Below are 13,387 nucleotides of genomic sequence, written 5' to 3'. Positions count from 1 at the left end.
TGTTGTAGTCTTCAATAGATGTACTATTTTTGTTACTTTTATTTTAGCAAACACATTGGATTCTCTTTAACTTGCTTTATCTTTGTTATGCAAAATGAACAAATGGTGGACAGAATGTTGAACAATGCAAACGTTCACCCCCAGTCAAAAAGTTCTGGGTTTAATCCATCGTTCTTTTGCTCACCACGCCACCCGAGTTTGGACCAGGCCATATGCAAATCAGTCTGGACCCTATTCCTCTTGGGATCAGTCCAGCCTGAACTGCCAAGCAAGGTCCTGCCAGGACCAGAAACAAGCATCCTGGGACTAGTTTCATGGCATCACCTCTCATCCAAGCTATCTTGAATCCAGTGGGGCAGTGAGCACGAGACCCACTTCTGGGCACACCCTTCCCACTTAGGGTAGCAAAAGGAACAAACGATGGACGGAATGTTGAACAATGAAAACTTTCATGCCACCTCAATTTGGACCCAGCCATATGCAAATCAGTCTTGACCCTGTTCCTCATGGGAACAGTGCAGCCTGAACTGCCAAGCCATGTTCAGTTTAAAATAAAAAATATGTTGTATGAGTTCATATAGTGCAGTAATGCTATATCGCCATTTATAGATTTAGGCAGTGTTAATTGTATAGAAAAACTATTGCTGTTGCCTCCAACATTGTACCTGGCTGTATCTAAAAAACTGCAAGTGAATTTCTTCTACTGCGTTTGCACCGAAAAACTGTCAAGGGGAAAATGCCACTCCTTATTCAAATGAGTGCTGTTATTTTCCCACAAGCGAAAGTGCAAGTAAGTATAGTTGATGCAATAATCACCATAGAATTAATGGTCCTTTATCTGCTCAAATAATGTGCACCAAAGTGGTTTAAAATGTGAAGATGCAGCCGTTTCAGTGACTTCTCGTATATGCTCAAAGACTGCTCCCAGTATATTGCAGCATACCTGTAGCAGAGTTAACTTCCCCACCACGTAACTGTAAACTGATAGTATTCAAATCTGGACACTTGTTCGACTGTCTTTTTGTGAAAAAAATCCGGCTTAGCTGTCACAGAAGTTTATTTAAAGTGTTCAACCACAAAGAGATAAAGAGTCTTACTTAGACTCCAGTAGTAAGCCGGGATACCACTCATCAAAAAATCCTGGTCGCAATTTTGACATGTCTGGTCGCAAAAGGCTGGTCGCAATTTTGACAGCTTTTGACATGTCTGGTCTTAAACTTCTGGTCTCATTTTTGACAGTTTAAGACCAGGACTGTTTAAGACCAGGGTTTGATCTGGCCTTAAACAGTCTGGTCTTAAACTTCTGGCCTTAAATTTAACAGCTAGGGCAGCAAAAACATGTGGTAATTGTGTATGTGTTTAAAAGTGCATAGAAAAACTGCCTGGTTGCAGGCTGGAATGTCTGGGCACTTTTAAAACTGGGGGTTTGCAGCCTGCTGCTGTTTGAACAGCTGCTGGGGCAGGCCTGAGTTCCCCAGCCCAGGGCCTGGGAAGAAGAATGTGTCATGTAGGTGTCAAAGCTGTAAAGGGTCCTCACAGTCTTAAACTCCTGGTCGCAATTTTGACAGTTTAAGACCAGGACTGTTTAAGACCAGGGTTTGATCTGACCTTAAACAGTCCTGGCCTTAAACTTATGGCCTTAAATTTAACAGCTAGGGCAGCAAAAACATGTGGTAATTGTGTATGTGTTTAAAAGTGCATAGAAAAAAACTGCATGGTTGTAGGCTGGAAATGTCTGTGCATTTTTAAAACTGGGGGTTTGCAGCCAGCTGATGTTTGAACAGCTGCTGGGGCAGTCCTGAGTTCCCCAGCCCAGGGCCTGTGAAGAAGAATGTGTCATGTAGGTGTCAAAGCTGTAAAGGGTCCTCACGTCTTAAACTCCTGGTCTCAATTTTGACAGTTTAGTTCCAATTTGACGTGGCTGGCAGGAAATTTGACATATGAGTCCCAAGGTAGATTCTGTTCCCGGGCTCCCTAATTCCCAGGAGAAGGGGTCACGTAGGGGTGAAGAGTTTTACACCGGCCCCCATTGTCTAACCCCACTCTTCCCAGGATAGGCCTTGAGTTTGAGTAACAGGTGTCAAAGTAAACAATGTTGTACTGTTTATACTGTACAAGGATAGAAAAAAAGGTTCCCATCCAAAGGCCACCATGACATTGTTCTAAACACCCCTCAAGTCATAAAGGGGTGTGGGGGGCTTCTAATTAGCATGCTAGGACAGGTATAAAAAGGCCCCTCATGGAACACTGCCAAACACCCATTCAAAAAACCCCCTTTGAGGAGCGACTGGCGTGGATTGTTCTGCTGTACCTGGAGGACTCCTGCATCTACAACCCAGTCAGAAAACCTTTGTGGATTTCTACACCATCAAGCCCTTCAAAACCTTTGGGGAGTGACTGGCCTGGATTGTTTTGGAGCCAACCCAAGGAACTTAAGGCAAGAATGGACCGGAGCAACTTTTCCCAGATTGACACCGCCTGTCAACATGTAGAGAAGGTAAATAATGGATGGCGCAATGGTGTATTAGGGTGTACATGTAGTTTGGAAAAAAGTTGCACTTTTAAAAAATAGTACTATGTAGTGTGGATTGTAAACTGTTAATCTTTAAGGCGATGTGCTGTGTTTAATGTGAATAAAGGTTTTGTTGAAGGATGGAGTTTAAAAAGACCTGAATTGTAATGTAAAGGTATTTAAAATGAATAAAGGTTTTGTTGAGTTTAAAAAGCTATGTGTGTAGGTATTTAGTGTTAATGGGGTGGTGACGTAGGGTAGAGTTTGAAGGCTATGTATTTAAGGGGCATAATGTTGTAGGCCTTAGGAGGGTACATGCAGAGTGGAACAGGGTATTTTACAGCTCATAGAAACATTTAACCACACTGTAACGGTACCATAGGGGCTTTAAATAATATACAGGGCATATAATTAAAAAATTAATAATGCCTGGTTGCACTCACCAAACCGCTGTAGAGAGTTGGAGGGGTCCATGGAGGGCTCCGGGGTCCTTGCTGCTCCTTGGGGGGTCCTGAGGGCCTTGTATTTAAAAAAATAAATAAACCCTGGGGCCAGTTGTCCAGGGGGGCTCCTGGTGGGGCGCCATAGTCCCTTGGGGTGTCCTGGGGGTCTCTGGGTCCCTAGTGCAGCGTTATTTTTAAAAATATGCCCCCAGAGCCCGCGTGCCTCGGGCGCTGCTCTGGGGGGTGGGGGTCGCGGTGTCTCTGGGCCTCCGCGGCCGTTCCTTGTGTAAATAAAAGGCCCCCAGAGCCCGCTTGCCTCGGGCGCTGCTCTGGGGGTGGGGGTCGCGGTGTCTCTGGGCCTCCGCGGCCGTTCCTGGTGTAAATAAAAGGCCCCCAGAGCCCGCTTGCCTCGGGCGCTGCTCTGGGGGTGGGGGTCGCGGTGTCTCTGGGCCTCCGCGGCCGCTCATGGTGTAAATAAAAGGCCCCCAGAGCCCGCTTGCCTCGGGCGCTGCTCTGGGGGTGGGGGTCGCGGTGTCTCTGGGCCTCCGCGGCCGCTCCTGGTGTAAATAAAAGGCCCCCAGAGCCCGCTTGCCTCGGGCGCTGCTCTGGGGGTGGGGGTCGCGGTGTCTCTGGGCCTCCGCGGCCGCTCCTGGTGTAAATAAAAGGCCCCCAGAGCCCGCTTGCCTCGGGCGCTGCTCTGGGGGTGGGGGTCGCGGTGTCTCTGGGCCTCCGCGGCCGTTCTTTTTAAAAAATAATCCCCCACGAGCCCGCTTGCTGCTGGCGCTGCTCGAGGGTGAGGGGTGTAGGGCTCCGGTGTCCTTGGGGGCTGTGAGGGTATATACCAGCCCCGGGCTCCACGTGGATCCAGCAGCAGGCAGCATGGCGGCGTGAGCTTCTCCGGGGCTGCTGTGTAAGGACCGCCCCCAACAGTGATGAGTTGGTGACATCACTGAAGGGGCGGCCCTAACCCTGCAGCCCCGGTGTGGTTTTTTATTGAGAATTATCTAGCGCTGGGCTTTACCCCGAATGTGTCAGGGCGCTTCACAATAGCGGGACACGCCTGGGGCATAGCGCTTCACATAAGAACTTGCTGCAAAAACATAAGGACTAAGGATTACATGCACTACATAAAAAGATACAAACAGGAAAACACACCACGGAGCTGCAGGGCAGGGTCCGCCCCTCCACTGATATCACCAGTGATGAGTTGGTGATATCACTGGAGGGGGCGGACCCTGCACTGCAGCTCCGAGGTGTTTTTTTTTTTTTTTTTTGTGTTTTATTAGCTAGCGCGAACTGTACACGAAGGCTGGCAGAGCGCTTTATATATGACCCATTTGTAAGACATAAGCACTAAGAATTGGATGAGTTATATAAAAAAGATACAAGTAGAAAAAAATGTAGCGCAGACTTTATCCCAAGTTGTCAGAGCGCTTTACACAAGAACCTGTTTGCAAAACATAGGGACTCAGGATTACAGGTGTTACATAAAAGATACAAACAGAAAAAATACTGCTTGTTAGCGCAGACTTTACCCGAAGGTGTCAGAGCGCTTTACATAAGACACAGTTGCAAAACATAAGGGGAGTGACATGTGTGCCGGTTACAAAAGCAAACGTTAAGTTACATGAGTAATAAATAAAGTGACAAGTGTGCAGGTTACAAGAGAAAACAAAGTACAGTTAGAGCTATAATACTGTGATATAAGGCAGACACTCAAGCACAAGAATAAGCGTTATGTAGGCAATTGTGGCAATGGCGCAACTATTTAAAGCACTCAAAATGTGAGAGTTATTAAACAATGTGTTACAAGAGAAAAGTGGCATGTACATGTTACAAAAGAGTAACCGGTATATAGGGTAGTGGTTAAATGTCAGAAGGGCCATGTGTACCTAAAGTGGTTTACCCCATAAGCAAAGGATATGGCGCAGGTTGTTTTTTAACATATGTTTTAGCGCAGCACTTGCAACGCTTTTTTAAAAATGTGTGTTGGTGCACCCCGCTTATCAGGTTTTAAATGTATACAAGAATTGTTTGAAGTTGTGATACTTTTGTTTAAGAAAGGCGTTTACTAAAACCGCTGCTTTTTTTTTTTTTTTTTTTTATGTTTAATACAGGTGCAAGACCTTGCAAATGCAACCGTCACCAATGTGCCCCCTGCGCTGGCCCCAGCTGTAATAAATAGCAACGCTGGGCACTTGTCAGCCCCGCAGCCAGGTATATATATATTTAAAGCTATGTAGTTCTACGTAGTTTTGTACACCAGTCTCTCAGAAGTTCTCTTTTTTCTAATGGGCTCTCATGTGTGTATGCTTTTACAGCTTATGACCCCGACCTACAACAAGCTTTTGACGATTTTATGGAGTACATCGAGGCTCAAGACGCTCTGAACACTGTGCAAAACACTTCAGTTCCTACAGGTAAATAAAAAGACAGCTGTTATTTAAACTGTCTAAGACGCTGGGTAGTTGGTGGGGTAGGCCAGAGTCCTGACCCTGAGGATGTATAGAGGTAATCATCAGAAAAGATGTCTAATGTTGGGTATTATTTTTTTTTTACAGGTGTCCCTACGCTATGCCAGGACGTCGTCAAGGTCCAAGAGGCGGCGCATGGTTCAAAAGAAATCCCCTTGAAGAGGAAAGCTTCAACTTCTAAAGTGGGACCACTGTCAAAGAAAGGAGCTGCAAAAAGACCTCTTTCAGGTGTGTTTTTTACAAAAGGGTGTGAGAAGTACTAGAGGTGTTACAGCTGCTTGTAGCAAAGCCTATATCAAAAAAGGTGGTTGTGTAGGACGTAGTCCGCTGGTGCTTGTATGTGTTGTTTTTTTTATGCTTTCTCTAATATATATATATTTTCTGTTTATATTTTAGAAGCGGCTCAGAAACATGCTGCTGAAGAGAGGTCGGTGGCGCCCTTAACGGACATAACAACATCCGTCCAGAACAACGGAAGCGGCGCGAAAGGCGTGAGTAGGCGTGTACGCCAGGAAAAACTCTCTACCTACTATACACCAAGCAACACGCTGAACAACCAACTACAGCAATCTATTCTGCACAGGGGTGGGGTCAACACTGGAGGCCTGCCTACAAACCAGGCCTCCCTTAAGAAGAAACAGCGGGACTCAGAGAACCTCCCCAAACCTTTAAAACGTGTGAAGGCCTGTAAGGTATTCACAGATCCCCAAACAGAACAGTTAAACATGAAGAAGAAGACACCGGAGGTGCTCCAAGAGGGTCAGGCAAAGCTCTTAAGTCCTGAGAAGAAAAGCCCTAGCACCCCTGAGCCCCAAGCTAGCCCCCTAGATTTATCTATAAAAAAGGATGCTAAGCCCTTGAATGAGACCTATACAACCTTGAGCCCCAAGGAGGTGTTAGTTGCACCTGTGGGTGTAGAAGAGGCGTCGCCACCACAACCCCCTAAAACATCGCGCCTCTCAAGGAAACATCTGAAGCTGAAACCGGGGGTCCCTAAGCTACAGTTAGCAGAGACCCTCAGCAACCCTAAGGCAACGCCGGATCCACCAAGCGTCCTGAAACCCCAGACAGTGCCAAATAGAATAACTGTACATGTAGAGGTGCACGCCCCTGAACAGCCCCCAAAACCGGTTGTAAGTGTTCAGGCACAGCCTAGGGTCTCAACAGGTGATACTGCGCAACCCCTAGAAGGTCCTTCTACCACGATTAGCAACTCTCTTGAGGCGTTGAGGGGGTTGGTAGACACCATAGGTAGAACCCCAGAAGCGGTGTACCAAGGGTCTTTGAGCACAGAGGGTTTACAGAACACAGGTAACCAGGCACCACACCCTACCACCGACATTTCAACTAGGCCCCAGGATTACAACGACACCTCCTCACAATCCTCATACCCTTTGTCCCCGAGTACCCCTCCAGGAGCATACGACCCTACCAGCCCCACGGCCATTCACATGTACACCCCCGTGTCCAGCCCCTCTGCCAACCCCGTGTACAGTCCTGTGTCCAGCCCAGCTGCCAATCCCGTGTACAGTCCTGTGTCCAGTCCCATGGCCAGCACCTCTGCCAACCCTGTGTACAGTCCCGTGTCCAGCCCCGTGGCCAGCACCTCTGCCAATCCTGTGTACAGTACCGTGTCCAAACCCGAGGCCAGCACCTCTGCCAGCCGCGTGTACAGGTCCGTGTCCATCCCATGGGACATGCCCGTGTACAGACCCGTGTCCAACCCCGTCTTTGAGGGTTGCAGTATAGATGGGACTGGGGGGGTGCCTCCATTTATAAGACCTCGCAAGGTGTGCCCCCCTAAGCAGGAACAAGATGGGTCTGTAAACACAGAAGATGTATTGAAGACACACGTAAGAGAGATACAGATGGCGGTTCGAAAATTAAAACGGCAGGCGAACCGTGCACTCATAAGAATGGATATGGGGTATTCCAATCTCATCAACAAGAGGGAGGCCCAACATCTGGTCGTGGCCAGGGTTGGGGTTTGTAAAAAAGACATCATACAGATGTGTCAGGCGGCTGTGGCCGACATACAAGGTACACATTCATGACTATGTAAGCACCAACCCCTAAAGACCCCCACAACCACTGGTGCTCATAAGAGACCCTCAAAATATAGCCGTACGGTCCAGAGGTTAGTGACAAAGTCTGCACGCTTCTTAAAACTGCTCAAGCAACGCCCAGTTGGTACCCCACAAACCTTCAAACAAGACCCCAATGTTTCCATAGAACCCTTCAAACAAGACACCCCTGTTTCCCTAGACCCTTTCAACCACGGTACCACAGCTTCAAGATCAACGCCTGAAGCATATAAGCCAGCACTTCACCACCGACAATACATAGGGGCAGGGTCTAACATCCCCAGGGTCGGCCATTTAAAGGGGGTAGGGGGGATGGCAAAACTCCAAACAACGCAACATTCAGAAGGACCCAGGGGTGGAACTGTAGCGGGGGCCTCCATGAACAAGACATCCAACGACAGCGACCTACCTGTTCAGATAGGCTGGGGCTTGGTATCTAGAAAAGCCTGGGCCCGTAAAAAAAAACAAAAGTGGCTTAATAGTACAAAGCAACGCCGGCTTTTAATAAATAAGCTCAAGAAGGCTAGAATATGCGCTACCCGCAGGTTTACAAGGACCTCTGAGACAGGGACCAACCTGACCTCCCAAAGTGACACATCAGAGAACACCTCCACAAATCACACTCCTACTGATGAGGGCCCAGAGCCCTTGTTTTTAGAGAGTGTTAGGAGTTACACTCGCAATGTAGAGAGGTTTAGGGCCGTAGAACACTATGAGGAGTTTAGATTTGTTAACCTACATCAAATAACATCAACCACTCACGGTGTTCTGGCTATACATCAGGCTGTGCAGGAGCTCATAGTAAGGTTGTTACACGCTGTGGGGCCTAATGACTTTTTCCAACTCCGCTTCCAGGGGCAGGGTTTTGACACACCGTTGTTCACCAGGCGGAAGACCCGAGATGTTTTTGATGCTGTGCAATTTTTAGAAAACCTCTCAAGGCTTTTACAGAGTAAGGCTGAACTAGTCGCCTATGGCACGTTTAGAGTCATAGCCCTCATTGTACGGGGGCGTGAGGGGGGTGTTTCCAGACCCTTAAAGAGCGTACTATACAGTAAAATAATTGGCAAGAAACAGAGGTGGCTGCTCAACTTTAGCAACGCCACTGCCAATACATGTCTGGCGGCCAGCATCGTGGGTCTGTTGATGACTCGCAAGACCCCTGACGCTGTCATCATGTCTAGAGCTGCTGAAGCCCATGAGGTTCTTGAAATACCTCCTGACCGAATGGTCGGCTTTGGTGATATAGGTCTTTTTGAGAACTATTTCGCCGTGACGGTGAAAGTTCTCTATCACAGCGGTTCCTGGAAGTACTTTACAACCGGGGAACCTGTGAGAAACAAGACCGTATATGTCCTCCACATGGAAAATCATTTTTACGGTATCTTGAACCTTAAAGGTTTTCTGGGGGCCAAATATGTGTGCGCCCACTGCGATCATATATACAACAATAAAACATACCACCAGTGTGAAATGTGTTGTAAGATGTGTCAGAGGGACGGCTGCATAGAAGACGCTACCCTAAAGGTGAGGTGCGGCATCTGTAGGTTGTTTTGTCGCTCGCAAAACTGTTTGAGCATACACGAGCAATCTTACAGCTGCGTCCCTAAAAAGGACTGTAGCGAGTGTGGGCGGTATGTGGCAGTGAATCACAAGTGCAAAGGTATGATATGTCCCCGTTGCCATGTATCTTACAAAGCCGGTACCAACCATCAGTGTTATATGGTTAAAGGTCCATCTCAGACCAAGACCGAAGACTATATAGTGTTTGATATAGAGTGCACACAAGAGACGGGGGTACACCAGCCTAACTACATTTACGCGCACCATCTAACTTCCGACGACAGTTGGGAGTTTGAGGGACGAACGTGCGTTGGTGATTTCCTGAGCACTTTCATTCAGGCCAAATTCCAAGGATATACCATGCTAGCCCACAACTCGAAAGCCTATGACTCCTTCTTTATTCTACGAGACATGATTCGTGAAAAGATACAGGTGGAACTCATAACCCAGGGGTCTAAACTGATGCTGATGACGGTATGTCCTTTAAAAATACGCTTCATAGACACCCTGAATTTCCTACCCATGAAATTGAGCAAGCTGCCAAAGGCCTTTGGGTTCCAAGGTTGTAAAGGGTATTTTCCACACTTTTTCAACCCCGTAGCTGTCAGGAGGCGGCATGGGTCCCACATAATTCTGGTTAGCCCAGGTGTTGAAAAAGTGTGGAAAATACCCTTTACAACCTTGGAACCCAAAGGCCTTTGGCAGCTTGCTCAATTTCATGGGTAGGAAATTCAGGGTGTCTATGAAGCGTATTTTTAAAGGACATACCGTCATCAGCATCAGTTTAGACCCCTGGGTTATGAGTTCCACCTGTATCTTTTCACGAATCATGTCTCGTAGAATAAAGAAGGAGTCATAGGCTTTCGAGTTGTGGGCTAGCATGGTATATCCTTGGAATTTGGCCTGAATGAAAGTGCTCAGGAAATCACCAACGCACGTTCGTCCCTCAAACTCCCAACTGTCGTCGGAAGTTAGATGGTGCGCGTAAATGTAGTTAGGCTGGTGTACCCCCGTCTCTTGTGTGCACTCTATATCAAACACTATATAGTCTTCGGTCTTGGTCTGAGATGGACCTTTAACCATATAACACTGATGGTTGGTACCGGCTTTGTAAGATACATGGCAACGGGGACATATCATACCTTTGCACTTGTGATTCACTGCCACATACCGCCCACACTCGCTACAGTCCTTTTTAGGGACGCAGCTGTAAGATTGCTCGTGTATGCTCAAACAGTTTTGCGAGCGACAAAACAACCTACAGATGCCGCACCTCACCTTTAGGGTAGCGTCTTCTATGCAGCCGTCCCTCTGACACATCTTACAACACATTTCACACTGGTGGTATGTTTTATTGTTGTATATATGATCGCAGTGGGCGCACACATATTTGGCCCCCAGAAAACCTTTAAGGTTCAAGATACCGTAAAAATGATTTTCCATGTGGAGGACATATACGGTCTTGTTTCTCACAGGTTCCCCGGTTGTAAAGTACTTCCAGGAACCGCTGTGATAGAGAACTTTCACCGTCACGGCGAAATAGTTCTCAAAAAGACCTATATCACCAAAGCCGACCATTCGGTCAGGAGGTATTTCAAGAACCTCATGGGCTTCAGCAGCTCAAGACCCCTGACGCTGTCATCATGTCTAGAGCTGCTGAAGCCCATGAGGTTCTTGAAATACCTCCTGACCGAATGGTCGGCTTTGGTGATATAGGTCTTTTTGAGAACTATTTCGCCGTGACGGTGAAAGTTCTCTATCACAGCGGTTCCTGGAAGTACTTTACAACCGGGGAACCTGTGAGAAACAAGACCGTATATGTCCTCCACATGGAAAATCATTTTTACGGTATCTTGAACCTTAAAGGTTTTCTGGGGGCCAAATATGTGTGCGCCCACTGCGATCATATATACAACAATAAAACATACCACCAGTGTGAAATGTGTTGTAAGATGTGTCAGAGGGACGGCTGCATAGAAGACGCTACCCTAAAGGTGAGGTGCGGCATCTGTAGGTTGTTTTGTCGCTCGCAAAACTGTTTGAGCATACACGAGCAATCTTACAGCTGCGTCCCTAAAAAGGACTGTAGCGAGTGTGGGCGGTATGTGGCAGTGAATCACAAGTGCAAAGGTATGATATGTCCCCGTTGCCATGTATCTTACAAAGCCGGTACCAACCATCAGTGTTATATGGTTAAAGGTCCATCTCAGACCAAGACCGAAGACTATATAGTGTTTGATATAGAGTGCACACAAGAGACGGGGGTACACCAGCCTAACTACATTTACGCGCACCATCTAACTTCCGACGACAGTTGGGAGTTTGAGGGACGAACGTGCGTTGGTGATTTCCTGAGCACTTTCATTCAGGCCAAATTCCAAGGATATACCATGCTAGCCCACAACTCGAAAGCCTATGACTCCTTCTTTATTCTACGAGACATGATTCGTGAAAAGATACAGGTGGAACTCATAACCCAGGGGTCTAAACTGATGCTGATGACGGTATGTCCTTTAAAAATACGCTTCATAGACACCCTGAATTTCCTACCCATGAAATTGAGCAAGCTGCCAAAGGCCTTTGGGTTCCAAGGTTGTAAAGGGTATTTTCCACACTTTTTCAACACCTGGGCTAACCAGAATTATGTGGGACCCATGCCGCCTCCTGACAGCTACGGGGTTGAAAAAGTGTGGAAAATACCCTTTACAACCTTGGAACCCAAAGGCCTTTGGCAGCTTGCTCAATTTCATGGGTAGGAAATTCAGGGTGTCTATGAAGCGTATTTTTAAAGGACATACCGTCATCAGCATCAGTTTAGACCCCTGGGTTATGAGTTCCACCTGTATCTTTTCACGAATCATGTCTCGTAGAATAAAGAAGGAGTCATAGGCTTTCGAGTTGTGGGCTAGCATGGTATATCCTTGGAATTTGGCCTGAATGAAAGTGCTCAGGAAATCACCAACGCACGTTCGTCCCTCAAACTCCCAACTGTCGTCGGAAGTTAGATGGTGCGCGTAAATGTAGTTAGGCTGGTGTACCCCCGTCTCTTGTGTGCACTCTATATCAAACACTATATAGTCTTCGGTCTTGGTCTGAGATGGACCTTTAACCATATAACACTGATGGTTGGTACCGGCTTTGTAAGATACATGGCAACGGGGACATATCATACCTTTGCACTTGTGATTCACTGCCACATACCGCCCACACTCGCTACAGTCCTTTTTAGGGACGCAGCTGTAAGATTGCTCGTGTATGCTCAAACAGTTTTGCGAGCGACAAAACAACCTACAGATGCCGCACCTCACCTTTAGGGTAGCGTCTTCTATGCAGCCGTCCCTCTGACACATCTTACAACACATTTCACACTGGTGGTATGTTTTATTGTTGTATATATGATCGCAGTGGGCGCACACATATTTGGCCCCCAGAAAACCTTTAAGGTTCAAGATACCGTAAAAATGATTTTCCATGTGGAGGACATATACGGTCTTGTTTCTCACAGGTTCCCCGGTTGTAAAGTACTTCCAGGAACCGCTGTGATAGAGAACTTTCACCGTCACGGCGAAATAGTTCTCAAAAAGACCTATATCACCAAAGCCGACCATTCGGTCAGGAGGTATTTCAAGAACCTCATGGGCTTCAGCAGCTCTAGACATGATGACAGCGTCAGGGGTCTTGCGAGTCATCAACAGACCCACGATGCTGGCCGCCAGACATGTATTGGCAGTGGCGTTGCTAAAGTTGAGCAGCCACCTCTGTTTCTTGCCAATTATTTTACTGTATAGTACGCTCTTTAAGGGTCTGGAAACACCCCCCTCACGCCCCCGTACAATGAGGGCTATGACTCTAAACGTGCCATAGGCGACTAGTTCAGCCTTACTCTGTAAAAGCCTTGAGAGGTTTTCTAAAAATTGCACAGCATCAAAAACATCTCGGGTCTTCCGCCTGGTGAACAACGGTGTGTCAAAACCCTGCCCCTGGAAGCGGAGTTGGAAAAAGTCATTAGGCCCCACAGCGTGTAACAACCTTACTATGAGCTCCTGCACAGCCTGATGTATAGCCAGAACACCGTGAGTGGTTGATGTTATTTGATGTAGGTTAACAAATCTAAACTCCTCATAGTGTTCTACGGCCCTAAACCTCTCTACATTGCGAGTGTAACTCCTAACACTCTCTAAAAACAAGGGCTCTGGGCCCTCATCAGTAGGAGTGTGATTTGTGGAGGTGTTCTCTGATGTGTCACTTTGGGAGGTCAGGTTGGTCCCTGTCTCAGAGGTCCTTGTAAACCTGCGGGTAGCGCATATTCTA

At 47.3% G+C, this 13,387-nt stretch overlaps 2 protein-coding genes across 2 annotated transcripts in view; both read left to right on the top strand.

Annotated features, from left to right (window-relative positions):
- Positions 1–13,387, top strand: part of LOC144818625 (PDZ and LIM domain protein 5-like) — a 178,323-nt gene that overhangs the window by 101,534 nt on the left and 63,402 nt on the right. The window lies entirely within an intron of this gene.
- On the top strand, positions 1,175–7,485 carry LOC144818623 (uncharacterized). The gene is made up of 5 exons (XM_078676224.1): positions 1,175–2,497; positions 5,073–5,172; positions 5,277–5,375; positions 5,517–5,657; positions 5,826–7,485. Exons 1-5 carry the CDS (start codon positions 2,240–2,242, stop codon positions 7,481–7,483), a joined length of 2,256 nt encoding a protein of 751 aa, XP_078532350.1. The 5' UTR covers positions 1,175–2,239; the 3' UTR covers positions 7,484–7,485.

Source organism: Lissotriton helveticus, chromosome 2_1, assembly GCF_964261635.1.
Source record: "Lissotriton helveticus chromosome 2_1, aLisHel1.1, whole genome shotgun sequence".
Lineage (NCBI taxonomy): Eukaryota > Metazoa > Chordata > Amphibia > Caudata > Salamandridae > Lissotriton > Lissotriton helveticus.
The sequence above is the reverse complement of the archived record's forward strand: the minus strand, read 5'-3'. Positions and strand labels throughout refer to the sequence as shown.